The sequence below is a fragment of the Hemitrygon akajei genome, chromosome 15, assembly GCF_048418815.1.
Source record: "Hemitrygon akajei chromosome 15, sHemAka1.3, whole genome shotgun sequence".
In the NCBI taxonomy this organism is placed as follows: Eukaryota; Metazoa; Chordata; class Chondrichthyes; order Myliobatiformes; family Dasyatidae; genus Hemitrygon; species Hemitrygon akajei.
In genome coordinates, this window is record NC_133138.1 from 37,847,169 (window position 1) to 37,864,479 (window position 17,311).

The window sequence follows — 17,311 nt, forward strand, 5'->3', positions numbered from 1 at the left end:
AAATGAATAGTTGAATTTTTGGGCCAATGATGAAGGGTCCTGATGAAAGGTCTCAACCCTAAACATTGTTTATTTCCCTTGGATGCTGCTTGACCTGCTGAGTTCCTCCAGCATTTTGCGTGCATCGCTCCAGATTTCCATCATCTGCGGCCTCTCTTGTCAAGCAGTGAAGTACACAAAGTTAATTGCTTTTCGAAAGAGCTGTTTCATACTTACCGAACCCAATTTGGTGTGAGCCTAACTTGGACTCATTGATTACTTGGACTTCTTTGTACCTATCCCTAACTAGTGTTTAATTGTTCTGTTGAAGGTTTCCTTACACTGATTCCAACAATGATGGTAATAATAAAGTTAAAATTTAGTTTTGTCACATTCACAAGTACAAGTTTAAGCTTTCTGGCACAGGCTAGCAGGCTTTTATCCAGGATCTCTCCAGGTATTTAGCAGCATTCATCCTCCCATCAATCCTGACCAATGTCCAGTCCCTGCTGCTGAAAAGCATTCCCATAGCATGCTACCTCCATCATTCATTACAGTAAGGATGGTGTTACCTGGCTGATGCACAGTATTAGATTTATGGCAAAAGTACTGCTAAAAATATATATCCTTGTCAGTGAAGACTTTGCAAAGTGTCACTTCAAAGAAACTGTAAAGATGTAGAAGAAGGTCTTGTGGTTGGATGAGACTAAAGTGGAATTTCTTGGCCTCAACGCTAAGTGGTACATGTGCCATAAACTTAATGGACCAATTGTGATGTGAACCTAATTTAGTTTATAGAGAAACATAGAAAACAAGCTGTGCCGAACATGTTCTTACCTTAGAACTACCTAGGCTTACCCATAGTCTTCTATTTTTCTAAGCTCCATGTATCTAGTCCCTTAAAAGACCCTATCCTTTCTGCCTCCACCACTGCTGCTGGCAGCCCATACCACGCACTCACCACTCTCTGTGTTTTTAAAAAAAAAAAGTACTTACCCCTGACAGCTCCTCTGTTGTACCTACTTCCAAGCACCTTAAAACTATGCCCTCTCATGCTAGCCATTTCAGCCCTGGAAGAAAGCCTCTGACTCGATCAATGCCTCTCATTATCTTGTACACCTCTATATCCTCCGTTGCTCCAAGGAGAGTTTACTCAACCTATTCTCATAAGGCATGCTCCTTAATCCAGGCAACATCCTTGTAAATTCCTTTGCACCCTTTCTATGGTTTTTCTATGGTTTCCACGTCCTTCCTGTAGTGAGGTGATCAGAATTGAGCACAGTAGTCGAGTGGGTTCTGACCAGGGTCCCGTATAGCTGCAACATTATCTCTTGGCTCTTAAATTCAGTCCCACAGTTGATGAAGGCCAATACACTGTATGCCTTTTTAACCACAGAGTCAACCCACGTAGGAGCTTTGAGTGTCCTATAGACTTCAGACCCCAAGATCCCTCTGATCCTCCATGCTGCCAAGAGTCTTGCCATTAATGATATATTCTGCCATCATATTTGACCTACCAAAATGAACCACTTCACACTTATCTGGGTTGAACTCCATCTGTTACTTCTCAGCTCAGTTTTGCATCCTGTCAATGTCCTGCTGTAACCTGTGACAGCCCTCCACACTATCCACTACACTCCCAACCTTTGTGTCAGCAGCAAATTTACTAACCATCCCTGCATTTCCTCATCCAGGTCATTTATAAAAATCACAGAGAAGGGGTTCCAGAACAGATCCCTGAGGTATACCACTGGTCACTGGCCTCCATGCAGAGTATGACCCATCTACAACCACTCTTTGCCTTCTGTGGGCAAGCTAATTCTGGATCCTCAAAGCAATGTCCCCTTGGATCCCATGCCTCCTTACTTCCTCAATAACCTTATCAAATGCCTTGCAAAAGTCCATATACACTACATCTACGGCTCTGCCTTCATCAATATGTTTAGTCACATCCTCAAAAAATTCTATCAGGCTCATAAGGCATGACCTGCCTTTGACAAAGCCATGCTGACTATTTGTAATCATATTATGCTTCTCCAAATGTTCATAAATCCTGCCTCTCAGGATCTTCTTCATCAACTTACCAACCACTGAAGTAAGACTCACTGGTCTATAATTTCCTGGGCTATCTCTACTCCCTTTCTTGAATAAGGGAACAACATCCGCAACCCTCCAATCCTCCAGAGCCTCTCCCGTCCTCATTGATAATGCAAAGATCAATGCCAGAGGCTCAGCATCTTCTCCCTTGCTTCCCACGGTAGCCTGGGATACATCTCATCTGGTCCCAGTTACTTGTCCAACTTGATGCTTCCCAAAAACTCTAGCACATCCTCTTCTTTAATATCTATATGCTCAAGCTTTTCAGTACGCTGCAAGTCATCCCTACAATCACCAAGATCCTTTTTCATAGTGAATCATGAAGCAAAGTAGGTACAGAGGAGATGTCAGGGGTAAATTTTTTATGCAGAGAGTAGTGAGTGCATGGAATGAGCTGCTGGTGGAGGCGGAAATGATAGGGTCTTTTAAGAGACTCCTGGATGGCTATATGGAGCTTAGAAAAATAGAGGGCTATGGGTAAAGCCTAGGTAGTTCTAAGGTAGGGACATGTTTGGCACAGCTTTGTGGGCCGAAGGGCCTATATTGTGCTGTATGTTTTCTATGTTTCTACTAAGTACCTCTGCCTTCTCCACTGGTTCCATACACGCTTTTCCACTGTCACACTTGATTGGTCCTGTTCTCATCCTCTTGCTCTTCACATATAGAATGCCTTGGGGTTTTCCTTAACCCTGTCCGCCAAGGCCTTCTCATGGTCCCATGAATATTGTTTGGACTTTTAAGTGCCTGGCACGTAAGAACATTTTAATTGTTCTGTGGAAGTCTAATTACATTGATTCTTACAGTGATAGGAACAATAAGTCAAAGTTCAGTTAGACTTAATCAAATGTATATTGGTGCATTTAAAAATCTTACACCAGCATTATGGGAACATAGCATGATACAGGCAGCATTTGCAAGAAAAGCAAAAATACATTATTTTTACAAGAAAGAACACAATTAGAATAAAACAGTCTATTCTGATGCATAGTGGTCATAGTGTTGCTGAGTGTTTCTGGCTGAGAATGGTCTTGGCCCAAAACATTGAATACTAATTCCTCTGCATAAATGCTGTCTTATCTCAGTTCCTCCACGTTCTGTGTGTGGTAACAGTTATTAGCAAGGCTATGGAACATTTTAAGGACAAAGTCTGTTGACAACGAAGTCTTCCCAGTGATTAAAGAAAATAACTTCTCCATCTATGATCTCCTGAGCAGGGGAGTATAATGTACAATATATTCAGTGTTGTCAAGAAGACACTGGTTGACATTTTGGTTCCAAGAACTTATTGGGCTGTAAAATTGGATCACTTGTCTATGCACTGAGGTCTTGCACATATTTACCTCTTGAAATATAGAGTGGATCAGTTTAGTTGATCTTTAGAACAACCAGTTGATGCTGTTATTAGAAACATGGAATAACTGCTGAGTTAGTAAATACAGTGCCTATAAAAAGTATTCACCCTTCTGCCTTGGAAGTTTTTATGCTTTAGTTTTATAACATTGAATCACAGTGGATTTAATTTGGCTTTTTTTTGACACTGATCGACAAAAAAACTTGTATGTCAAAGTGAAAACATATCTACAAAATGATCTAAATTAATTACAAATATAAAATAGAAAATATTTGATTGTAAAGTATACAGACCCTCTAATATGACACACCAAATCATCACTGGTGCAGCCATTTGTTTTAGAAGTCACATAATTAGTTAAATTGAGATCTGTTTTCGGAGACCTGCATGCAGTCAAGGTGTTTCAATTGATTGTAGTAGACACCTTGTGCCTGGAAGGCCCAGCTGCTGGTGAGTCAGTATCCTGGCAAAAACTACACAATGAAAACAAAAGAACACTCCAAGCAATTACACGAGAAGTTTATTGAAAATCACAAGTCAGGAGATGGATACTAAAACATTTCCAAGTCACTGAATATCCATTGGAGTACTGTTAAATCAATCAAGAAATGGAAAGAATATGGCACAGCTGTAAATCTGTGTAGAGCAGGCCATCTTCAAAATCTGAGTGACCGTGCAAAAAAGGGACTGGTGAGGGAGGCCACCAAGAGACTTATGACAACTCTGGAGGAGTTACAATCTTCAGTAGCCAAGATGGGAGAGACTGCACATACAACTGTTACCCGGGTGCTTCACCAGACTCATCTTGTTGGGAGAGTGGCAAAGAGAAAGCCACAGTTGGGGAAAAAAAACTCACATGAAATCTCAGCTAGAGTTTGCCAGAAGGCATGTGGAAGACTGAAGTTAGCTGGATGAAGGTTTTATGGTTTGATGAAACCAAATTTGAGCTTTTTGGCCATTAGACTATGTTTGTTCATCAAAACACACCATCCTAACCGTGATTGCAGCATCATGCTGTGGGGATGCTTCACTGCAGCTGGCCCTGGAAGACTTGTGAAGATAGAGGATAAAATGAATGCAGCAAAATATAGGGAAATCCAGGAGGAAAACCTGAGATGCAACTTGGGAGAAGATTTGTTTTCCATCAAGGCAGTGACCACAAGCATTAAGCCAAAACTACACAGTATTAACTTAAAAACAACAAAGTTAATGTCCTGGAGTTGCCAAGTCAGAGTCCAGACCTGACCTCAATCCAATTGAGAATTTGTGGCTGGACTAGTAAGGGGCTGTTCACTCAGATCCCTGTGCAATCTGAGCAGTTTTGTAATGAATGGGGAATACTGGAGTGTCCAGATGTGCAGAGGTGATAGAGACCTCAGACTCAAGGCTGTAATTGCTGCCAAAGGTGAATCGACTAAATACTGACTTAAGGGGGTGAGTAATTATGCAATCATTTATTTTGTCTTTAATAATTATAATAAGTTTAGACCAATTTTTGGAAACTTGTTTTCACTTTGACATAAAGGAGTCTTTTCTGTTGATCAGTGTCAAAGAAGCCAAATTAAATCCACTGTGAATCAATGTTGCAAAACAATAAAACATGAAAACTTCCAAGAGGGGTGAAAACTTTTTATAGGCATTGTATATTTGGGGTTGGGATAGTTTTTGAGACTTCAGGGGGTTTGAATGTTGCTGAACAAGTAGTATTCCATAGTCAGATTAATCTGACTAACTGAATAATGGAGCAGTTTTGATAGCCTCTATAGCATGTGGTTTCTTGTGTACTTTCAGCTTATGACAATAACACAGTTAACATGGTCTTGCGTGTTAGGTCCAATCTTCCTCGTTATCCCAATTAATAATAGCAGCTTCTATGCATATTTCACTTACAGCGTAATAGAGATGTGATATGTGAAAAACTTAAAGCTAATTCATATTGTGGCCAGTGACCAGAGTAAGAATGAAAGAACAAGTTAAAATAGCTGGGGGGGTACAGGAACTGAGCAAATTGTAGTGTTACTCCCATTCCTTTTGAGGAGGAGGGGGACTGCGGTGTGGAGTTGTTGTTAAAGGCATGCCAATGTACTGATATAATTCTGGATAAGCAAGAGGCAAGAAATGGAGAATTAGCTTGAAGGATCATTGACTTCAAAGCAGATGAGAGGTGAGGGCCTGAATGAATTTCAAAGTAATGTTGAGGATTGGCAGCACAATAGCATAGCAGTTAGCACAATGCTTTACAGTGCCAGTTATAAAATCAACTGAGCTGGAATTCCTGCTGCTGTCTGTAAGGAGTTTGTATGCTCTCCCCATGACCTCGTGGGTTTCTTCCAAATGCTCTTGTTTCCTCCCAAATTCGAAAGACGTGCAAGTTTGGGTTAGTGAGTCATGGGTATGCTGTGCCCTTGGATGTACTTGTTGATGTAAAATGACACATTTCATTGTATATTTCAATTTTATGATGTACATGTGACAAATAAAGCTAATCTAAAAACTGAGGTATTGCTTAACAAAAGATTCTTAACTAGGAGTCATTGCAAATGATCAGACATCGGTGATGAGTGACAGGGTTGTTTACAAGAATGGTGGCAGAGCTGCAGACTGCCTTTACTGAAAATGAAATAAAAACATTGGCAATGAATGATTCAGAATATTGGTTTTCCTCATCTGATTTTTTTTTTCTCTCCCTCTTCTTTTCCCTTCTCCTCTCCACCCCTCAACACTTTTTAGGGTCAAAATAAGAGGGAAAGTTCAAGATCAGCAGTGATGTACCTTCAGGATTTGAAATCAGGAATACGAGACCAGCAGCTGCTCAGTTGTTTGGAGTCTTTACGGGTTTCTCTCAGTAATAACCCAGTCAGGTAATGGAAACGATCGGCTTTTGATCAGCATGGGTTACTGAATCAGATGGGTATTGCATGGTGTCAGATCCAGCTCAGGGCTTCATTCTGAGGTGTACAGTTGGTTCCTTGATAAGAAAAATTTTGGTTTTCCAGTCTTGTAAACCATAAAATATAGGAGCAGAATTAAGCCGCTCGGCCCATTGAGTCCACTCCACCATTTCATCATGGCTGATCCATTTCCCTCTAAACACCAATCTCTTGTCTTCTCCATGTATCCCTTCATGCTCTAACTAATAAACCATGCTGACTTAGGCCTATTTTGTCAAGTGCCTGCAATTAACCCAAAACCACATTTTTAACAATCAGCTCCAATATCTTCTCAAACACTGATGTCAAACTAACTGGTTTCTTCTGCTTTGCTCCCTTCTTAAGAGTGGAGTAACATTTGTAATTTTCCAGTCCTCTGGAACCATGTCAAAATACATTGATTCTAGAAAACCCATTTCTAATGCCTCTGTAATCTCTTCAGCCACCTCTTTCAGAACCCTGGGGTGTATACCATCTGGTCTAGGTGACTTATCAACCTTCAGACCTACCGGTTTCCCAAGAACCTTCTTCCAAGTAATGGCAATTTCATTCGCTTCTGCCTCCTGACACTCTCGAATTTCTGGCACACTGCTTGCGTCTACCATAGTGAAGTCTGATGCAAAATACTTATTCAATTCATCTGCCATTTCCTTGTCCCAATTACTATATGTTCAGTATCATTTTTCAGCAGTCCAATATCTACACTTGCCTCTTTTACAATTTATATATCTGAGGAAACTTTTGGTATCATCTTTAATGTTATTGGCTAGCTTGCCTTCATTTTCCATCTTTTCCTAATTGGTTGGGGGCATGAAATGATATGGGAAGAAAGCAGGAGATTGGGGCTGAGAGGAAATTTGGATAGCCGTGATGAAATGGTAGAGCAGTCTCGATCGGCCAAATGGCCTAATTCTGCTCCTATGTCTTATGGTCTTTATGACTTATTTTGTTCCATTCTGTGGATATTTAAAAGCTTCCAAATCTTCTAACTTCCCATTATATACCCTCTCTTTGGCTTTTATGATGGCTTTGACTTCTCTTGTCAGCCATAGTTGCATCATCCTGCCGTTAGAATACTGCTACTTCTTTGGGATATATCTATCTGGCCTTTGGATTTGCTCCCAGATACTCCAGCCATTGTTGCTCTGTTATCATCCCTTCCAGTCAATTTTGGACAGCTCTTCCCTCATGCCTCTGTAACTCCCTTTCCTCCATTGTAATGTTGATACATCTGATTTTAGTCTCTCCTCAATTTGTAAGGCTAATTCTATCATATTATGATTACTGGCCCCAAAGGGTTCTTTCACCTTAAGTACTCTAATCAATTCCGGTTCATTGCAAAACACACAAATCAGAATCCATTCCCCTTGCAGGCTCAGCTAGTTTTTTTTTCTTTAAAAAAAACTATCTTGCAGGCATTCTATAAATTCCCCCTCTTTGGGATCCACCACCAAATTGAGTTTCCCAATCCATCTGCCTATTGAAATCCCCACATGACTATCATAATGTTGCCCTTTTGACATATGCATTTTCTATCTCCTGTTTAAATTTGTACACCACATCTTTGCTACTGTTCAGAGGTCTGGTTTTTACCTTTGCAGTTTCTTAGCTCTACCCACAGTGATTCGACACCTTCTAAGCCTATGTCGCCACTTTTTGATGAATTCAGTTTTACCAACAGAGCCGCGCTACTCCTGCCCACCTGCCTGACTTCTTGATACAATGTGTATTCTTGGATGCTAAGCTCCCAGCTATAATCTTCCTTCAGCCACGACATGATGCTAATCTGTAACTGGGCTGCCAGTTCATCCACCTTATTCCATGCATTGCGTGTATTCAAGTATTAATCATCTTTATTGATTTTGTCCCCTTTTTACATCATAGCTCATCCCAGTGATGCAATTTTACCCTGTCATTACCCTGTCCTTGCCAGCAGTCTCATTGCACACTGCCTCTGTTTGTAAACTAACTACCCCATCCTCAGCCCTATCATTCCAGTTCCCATCTCCCCCTACCAGATTAGATTAAACCCTCCAGAACAGCTCTAGTAAAGGTTCTTGCAAGGATGTTGGTCCCCTCGGGTTCAGGCATAATCCATTCCTTTGTACAGGTCATACCTTTCTGAGAAGAGATCCCAATGATCCATAAATCTAAACCCCTACCCTTTGCACTTGTTCCTCAGCTACATATCTGCCAATTCATCCTATTCTACCCTCACTGGTGCATTGCACAGGCAGCAATCCAGAGATTGCTACCCTGGATGTTCTGCTTTTCAGTCTTCTACTGTGCTCCCTAATATCTCTCTTCTGGACCTCCTCACCTTTCCAATCCACATCACCGGTACCAATTTGTTCCAAGACTGGCTGCTCACCCTCCCCCTTTAGAATACTGTGTGCCCAATCCGAGACATCCCTGACCCTGGCACTTGGGAGGTGACGTAACATCGGAGTGTCTCTATTGTGTCCTCAGAATCTCATCTCTATTCCTCTAACTATGGAATCACCAATCACTACTGCAGTCCTCTTCACTTTTCTTAATCACAATAGTTTGATGGAGTAATCAAACTGCTGTGATTACTCCATTCAGCTGCACAATTTCATATGGAGTAAGAATGGCTTATCCCAGTGTGTGCTTCAGTTATCATGATGGGATGAATTAAGTTTCTACCTATAAGGTGTCATCTAGAGTTCACTGGGGGCCAACAATATTGGTTCTTTTTGTTTACCTTCACCCTTAACATTTGTGCTATCAGACCAAACCACTTTTTAGTTTATTGTCTGTACATGGTATTGTAAGAATTGTTCCTTGCTAGATGTGCAATACCAGTTAGTATGTACTCTTCAAGTATTTACAGTGCTTATAGAAAGTATTCATGCTTTATTATTTTACAGCATTGAATCATGGTGGATTTTATTTGGCTTGTTTTACACTGATCAATAGAAAAAGACCTTTCATGTCAAAGTGAAAACAGATCTCTGCAAAGTGATCTAAATTAATTACAGATTATAAAACACGAAACAATCGATTGCATAAGTATTCACCCCCTTCGATATAATACAGCAAATGATCACTGATACAGGAAGCTGGTGTAGAAATCACATAGTTTGTTAAATGGAGGTCACCATGTGCAGTCAAGGTGTTTCAATAGATTGTAGTAAAAATACACCTGTATCTGGAAGGTGCAATTAACAGCATAAGATATAGGGGCAGAAGCAGGCCATTTGGCCCATCGAAGCTGCTCCACTATTCAGTCATGGGCTGATCCAATCCTTCCAGTCATCTCCACTGCCCTGCCTTCTCTTCATACCCTGTGATGCCCTGGCTAATCAAGAACCTATCTATCTCTGGCTTGAATGCACCCAATGACTTTGCTTCCATAGCTGCTTGTGGGAACAAATTCCACAGATTTACTACCCTTTAACTAAAGTAATTTCTCCACATCTTTGTTCTAAATGGATGTACTTCAATCCTGAAGTCATGCCGTTTTGTCCTGGACTCCCCTACCATGGGAAATAACTTTGCCATATCTAATCTGTTCAGGCCTTTTAACATTCAGAATGTTTCTGAGATTCTCCTCTCCCCCCCCCCCCCCCCCCCCCACCATTCTCCTGAACTCCAGGGAATACAGCCCAAGAGCTGCCAGATGTTCTTCATATGGTAACCCTTTCATTCCTGGAATCATTCTTCTGAACCCTCTCCGATGTCAATATATTCTTTCTAAAATAAGGAGCCCAAAACTGCACACAGTACTCCAAGTGTGGTCTCATGAGTGCCTTATAGAGCCTCAACATCGCATCCCTGCTCTATACCTGTATAGAGGTATTTCTATACCTGTAGAAATGAATGTCAACATCACATTTGCCTTCTGCACCACTGACTCAACCTGGAGGTTGGTCTTTAGGGTATTCTGCACAAGGACTCCCAAATACTTTTGCATCTCTACATTTTGAATTCTCTCCCCATCTAAATAATGATCTGCCCATTTATTTCTTGCACCAAAGTGCATGACTATACACTTTCCAATATTGTGCTTCATTTGTCACTTATTTGCCCAATCCCCTAAACTATCTAAGTCTCTCTGCAGGCTCTCTGTTTCTTCAACACTACTTCACCTATCTTTGTATCATCGGCAAATTTAGCCACAAGTCCATTAATGTTATAGTCCAAATTATTGACATACATCGTAAAAAGCAGCAGTCCCAACACTGACCCCTGTGGAACTCCACTGGTAACCGGCAGCCAGCCAAAATCAGATCCCTTTATTCCCACTCTGTTTTCTGCTTATTAACCAATGCTCCACCCATGCTAGTAACTTCCCTGTAATTCCATGAGCTCTTATCTTGCTAAGCAGCCTCCTGTGCGGCACCTTGTCAAAGGCCTTCTGAAAATCCAAGTACACCACGTCACCTGGTGAGTCAGTATTCTGGCAAAAACTGTACACCATGAAGATAAAGGAACATTGCCAGCAGTTCTGTGAAAGGGTTATTGAAGAAGTCAGGAGATAGATGCAAGAACATTTCTAAGATAGTGACTGACTCTTGGAGTACAGTTAAGTCAATCATCTAGAAGTGGAAAGAATATGGCACAGCTGTAAATCTGCCTAGAGCAGGCTGTCCTCATACACTGAGTGGCCATGCAAGAAGGCGACTAGTGAGGGAGGCCACCAAGAGACTTATGACAATTCTGGAGGAATTACAAGCTTCCTTGGCTGAGATGAGAGAAACTGTGCATACAACAGCTCTTACCAGGATGCTTCACCAGTTGCAGCTATATGGGAGAGTGGCAAAAAGAAAGCCACTGTTGGGGAAAAAAACTCACATGAAACCTCAGCTAGAGTTCCTATGAAGATTTGGATCTGATGAAACCAAAATTGAGCTTTATGGCCATTAGATTAAATGCTATGTTTGACAGAAGCCAAACACTGCACGTTATCAAAAACACACCGTCCCTACTGTGACACATGGTGGTGGCTGCGTCATGCTTTGGAGGTGCTTCACTGCAGCAGGCCCTGGAAGGTTTGTGAAGGTAGAGAGTAAAATGAATGCAGCAAAATAAAGGGACATCCTGGAGGAAAACATGATGCAGTCTGCATGAGAACTGCGACTTGGGGAGAAGGTTTGTTTTCCAGCAAGTCAATGACCCCAGGCATAAAAACAAAGTTAATTTCTAGGAGTCCAGAAAGTTAATTTCAAGTCGGAGTCCAGACCTGAATCCAATTGAGATTTTGTGGCCTGTCTTGAAAAGGGCTGTTCACTGACGATTCCCATGCAATCTGACAGAGCTTGAGCAGTTTTGTGAAGAAGAATGGGAAAAATTGCAGTGTCCAGATGTGCAAAGCTGATGGAGATCTATCCACACAGACTCAATGCTGTAATTGCTGCCAAAGGTGCATCTACTAAATACTTGAAGGGGGTGAATACATATGCAATCAATTATTGTGTTTTATATTTGTAATTAATTTGGATCACTTTGTAGAGATCTGTTTTCACTTTGACATGAAAGAGTTTTTTTCTGTTGATCAGTGTCAAAATAACAAATTAAGTCCACTGTGATTTAATGTTGTTTAGCAATAAAACACAAAAACTTCCAAGGGGGTGTAAGTACTTTTTATAGGCACTGTACATTGTATGTGTGTGTGTGTGTGTGTGTGTTCAAGTTAAAGCACAATCTATTTTGCTGTTAAAATGTTGAGAATGTTTCATTTCCCTTTCACTGTTAATATATAATTATGCATCCAGTACAGTTAAAGTAAATGTAGGACACTAATTTCTGCTTAAAAAAATCCATAAGTACATTTAGTATATCAGTGTTCTGTACTAAATAAATCTTGTCATTCAGTGCTTTAGCAATGGAAGTCATTACCTAAACCAAAAGAAACTCCAGATTAGTACTAACCCCTTCCATAAAGAATTATAGTGAGTGGAATGGTAATGTAGTAGTTAGCACATCACTTACAGTGCCAACAATCACTAATTGCAGTTCAATTCCTGCCACTGCCTACGATGAGTTTGTTCATTCTCCCTATGACGGCATCGGCTTCTGCTGGGTGCTCCCATTTTTTTCCACACTCCAAAGACGTACAGTCGGGTTTAGTAAGTTATGGGCATGTTCTATTGGTGCCTGAAGTGTGGCAACTCTTGTGGGCTACTTAAGCACGGGCCTCAATAATTTTATTTCTTAAACCTAATAACACACTCACAAATCTGTTTGAAGTTCAGGATTGAAAACTTGTAAGAAGTGATTGTATAATTTTCATCGTGCAGTTGAAAGTAAGGCTAGCAAAGAAAACCGAGCAATGGATTTGTTCAGTGATAGCTGTGTGTAACTATCCCTAAATGTTCCGGAGATGGTGGCACAGTAGCATGGTGGTTAGCATGACACTATTAGAGTGTTGGCAACTTGGGTTCAATTACCATCGCTGTCTGTAAAGGAGTCAATACGTTCTCCCAGTGACCACATGGGGTTCTTCTGAGCACTCTGGTTTCCTCTCACATTCCAAGGACATACAGGTTTGTACCCTAATTGGTTATATGGACATAATTGGGCAGCATGGGGGTGGGTGTTCACTGTGTTGGAAGGACCTGTTACTGTATCTAAATAAATAAAAATAAATCATAGTGTAAACCTGATTTTTTTTCCACTTTTAAACAGTTGGGTGCAGAGCTTTGGTGTAGAGGGACTAGCAGCACTATTGGAAATACTAAAAGGACAACAAGATGAACAGCTGGACACTTCAAGGTAAGTAAATAACTTACATTGGAATAATTTCCTGCACAACTTTGTTTAATAGTGCCTTTATATAATTTTAATTTGCCTTTAAATTTCTCTGCTGTCACTTTCACTCAATTGGTTTTTCCAACTTGTTGGGTTTAAAAACTTCTTAATGCTGGGAACATTTAAAAATAGTATAAAAGACTGGTTCAGCTGGTTAATATTCTGGTCCAGATTTTGCATTACTAATTACAGAGAGGCTGCCAGTGTTCATTTTGAGAGTTTTCTCTGTTACTGCCTGAAACTTGATGATTCTCAAGCTTGCATTGGTTAATGATGAAATTTTGATATTGCTAAACATGATTCAAAAACTCCTCCATCGGTGAACACTGAAATGCAATTGAAAGAAATAATTGTCAAATTGTCTTCTTCATCAAAACTAATAGAAACCAAATAGAACCATATTTTACATGTGAACCAGTCCCACTTTAATGTACCCTAAAACTTACTTTTAAAATGTATTTCATAATGCAAAAGATTTTAAAATGCAGCACACAATTTTCTTCTCATGACGGTTCTTGACCTGAAGCTTTGACTGTTTATTCCTCTCCAACGATGCTTTCTATCTTGCTGAGTTCCTCCAGCATTTTGTGTGTAGCTCTGGATTTCCAGTTTTTGCAGTGTCTCTTGTGTTGTAGAATTCCACTTTAACTTGACTTGCTACTCTGTTTTAAAAAAAAGTAAATAAAATGTCTTCCTTAATGGCTACTTGAGTCACCTGCAGCAGTTGGGTACTGGGAATTTTCTTCAAACTGACATCTAAAGACATCAGAAAAGGGCAAGTTTGTGTCATAGTGACGGGTAGATATAGGCAAATTTCTTTGGGATCAGGTGTAAGTATAATGAGCCATTTTTGCAATAGGGTTGGAGTTTACAATTACAGTGTTGCAAGACCACACCATAGTACTGCACACAATTTTGATCCCCTTAACTAAGAGAGAATGTAGTAACATTAGAAGCAGTCCCAAAGTGGTTCACAAGGCTAGGATAAGATTATCCTATCAAAGGTGGTCAATATCCAACACTCTTTGATAGTAGGGAAGGGTCAGCACTACTATCTTGGGAGTTTAAAGAGAGCAAATGTGTCCCAAAGCTGCTGGTAAACCTTTATCAATGTGTAACTGAGAGCTTACTGACCTACAACATGACAGTATGGTATACCACCTGCAACAAGGTTGACCAAAAAGTTCTTCAGTGAGTGATCAGGACTGCACAGAATGTCATTGAGACACAACTACCAGATGTAGAAATTATCGAATACTTACAGTGTCTGCTACAGGCTGGCGAAATCATGATAGACTCATCCCATCCCAGTAATCTCCTGTTATATCTCCTACCATCCGGCAGGAGATAGAGGAACATCCCTGTGCATGGACATCATGACTGATAAACAGTAACACCCCCCACCCTCACGTCACTCCCTGCTTTCTGCAGGGAACGCTCCCTCTGTGATTTCCTTGCCTATTCGACCCTCCCCACTAATCTCCCTCCAGGTGCTTATCCAAGCAAGTGACCTAAGTGCTACACCTGCCCATACACCATCTCCCTCACCTCCATTCAGGGCCTTAATCAGTCCTTTCAGGTGAGGCAATATCTCACCTCTGAATCTGCCTGGGCCGCTATTGTGTCCGGTGCTCCAAAGCGGCCGCCTTTTCATTGGTGAGACCCGCTATAAATTGGAGGACTGCTTCATCGAGCATTTCTGCACCATCTGCCACAAGCGGGACTTCCCGGTGAGCAAACATTTTAATTCCGATTCCCATTCCCTTTCTGACATGTTGGTCTATGGCCTCCTCTTGTGCCAAGTTGGGGCCATCCTCAGGGTGGAGGAGCAACACCTTATAATCTGTCTGTTACCTTCTACCCTGATGGCATGCCTATTACTTCCCTCTGGGTCCACTCCTCCTTCCCTTTTTCCTATTGTCCACTCTCCCCTCCCATCAGATTCTTTCTTCAGCAACCCCTGTCCATAAGATATAGGAGCAGGATTAGGTGATTTGACCTATTGTGTCTGTTCTGCCATTTCATTATGGTTGAGCCAATTTTCTTCTCAGTCCCATTGCCCTGCCTTCTCCTCATATTCATTCCTGCCTTGACCAATCAAGAATCTATTAACATCTGCCTTAAATGTACCCAATGATTTGGCCTCCACAGCTGCCCATGACAAGGAATTCCAAAGATTCACCACTGGCGAAAGAAATTCCTCCTCATCTCTGTTCTAAAAGGACGCCCTTCTATTCTGAGGCTGTGTCCTCTAGTCTTAGACTTCCCCATCCACTCCACTCAACTCCACATCCACTCTATCAAGACCTTTCACCATTCGATAGGTTTCAATTAGGTCATCCCTCATTCTTCTGAATTCTAGTGAATACTGGCCCAGAGCCATCAAATTCTCTTCATATGACAAGCCATTCAATCCTGGAATCATCTTTGTGAATCTCCTTTGAACCCTCTATAGTTTAAGAACATCCTTTCTAACCTTTTCCACCCACCTGGCTGTACCTATCACCTTCCAGCTAACTTCTTTCCTCTCCTTACACCTTCTAATTCAGGCATCTTTCCCCTTCTCTCTTCTGAAGAAATGTCTTGGCCCAAAACATCGATTGTTCACTCTTTTCCATAGATGCTGCCTGATCTGCTGAGTTCCTCCTGCATTTAGTGTGCATTGTCTTGGATTTCTAGCATCTGCAGTTTTTTTCATGTTTGTGATAGTTTCCCCCCACCCCCCAGGGCTGTCTTGCAACTGAGCAATGCCAATTTTAGTTTGTTTTAAATTCATTTCTAACTTAGATGTCACTCCAAGTAACTGATGTTATTTTAAATTTAGTAATTGTGTTTTTAGTAATTGAATTGCTAGTATGCTGTTTTGCACTGAATGCAATCTCATTATCCTCAGCAATGACAATAAAGCTCTAACATAAACATCTCTTGCAATTTAAAGTGAGAGGCGATCTTCTTGAAATAAGTGATACTAATGACCATAGTAGGGTAGATGTCAAGATGTTTCCAGTGGCTGGAGAATCTTGAATGAGGAGATGTAGTTTGGAGATTGGCCATTTACAACCAAGATATGTAGGAATTCCTTCTTGCACAGACTGGTGGATCTCTGGAATTTTCTGTCCCAGAGAGTTGTGCAATCTTAGCTCCAAGTATTTGAAATGGAAGTAGTAGTTTGAAAGATTGAGGGATTTTGGTGCTAGGTAGTCTGCTTCTCCTCCACTTCTTCCTTGTGCTCTTGTGTGCTGGCTGTTTACTGCTGGACTGATCACAGCCATTGCCAGATTCGAGCAGGCTCAATACATAATAGTATTTTTAAAAATGGACAAGAGACTGCAGGTACTGGGATTTGGAGCAAAGAGAAAGCAAACTGCTGGACGAACTCAACAGATTGAATAGCATCTGCCGGTGGTGGGTGAGGGAGAGGAATTGTTGATTTGGGTCAACTCCCTGTAATAGGACATATTAGGGTATTTGCCAAAGGTAATATTATGTTGGATAAAGGTTTTTAGAATGTAGAAAGTGAGCAAATACAGTGGATTCCAGTTAATCGCGACACATCAGGACCAATACATTTTGAGCTGATGTTCTGAGCCAATATCACAATGTTTTGAGCCAGTTGCCCCAGTCAGCCAAAGTTTCATGGAAGTAGTTAATAGGTATTAAAAAACAAACTTCCATTTAACTGAGTAACAAATTATGCATTTAAATGAAATACAGAACAAATGAGAACACTACCAATACTACTACAGTACTATAAAACTTAGTTCCTGATGGTTTTCAATAGAGGAATTCTGGTATACGCTACTGTGTTTTTTTGATTGACTATAAATGAACAAAATTAGCGCAGACATCTGGTGCAAATAATTGACTTCCTTCATTGCCTTCCTGTGTAAGGTACAAATAAAATAGAAAATTATCACAAATTGCTGCTTTTTGAATCTGTTTCCATTGGCCCAGAAGGATAACATAACACAAATACATGTACCTGACACTAGTTAAAACCTGTTCACTCCGTGGTTGGAATGGCGACAGAAATGCATGCAACTGGCACTAGTTAGAAACTCGGACGAGAAAATCTGCAGATGCTAGAAAACAAGCAATGCACACAAAATACTGGAGAAACTCAACAGGCCAGGTCCAGTCCTCATGAAGGGTCTCGTCCTGAAATCTTGACTGTTTCCTT

General features: G+C 40.9%; 1 protein-coding gene across 1 annotated transcript in view; it reads left to right on the plus strand.

The window, feature by feature from the left end:
* Positions 1-17,311, plus strand: part of LOC140739252 (protein diaphanous homolog 1-like) — a 238,589-nt gene that overhangs the window by 118,563 nt on the left and 102,715 nt on the right. The window contains exons 5-6 of the mRNA XM_073067393.1: positions 6,158-6,288; positions 13,009-13,095. Of these exons, the coding sequence (XP_072923494.1) occupies positions 6,158-6,288; positions 13,009-13,095 (218 nt within the window). The remainder of the gene's footprint in view (positions 1-6,157; positions 6,289-13,008; positions 13,096-17,311) is intronic.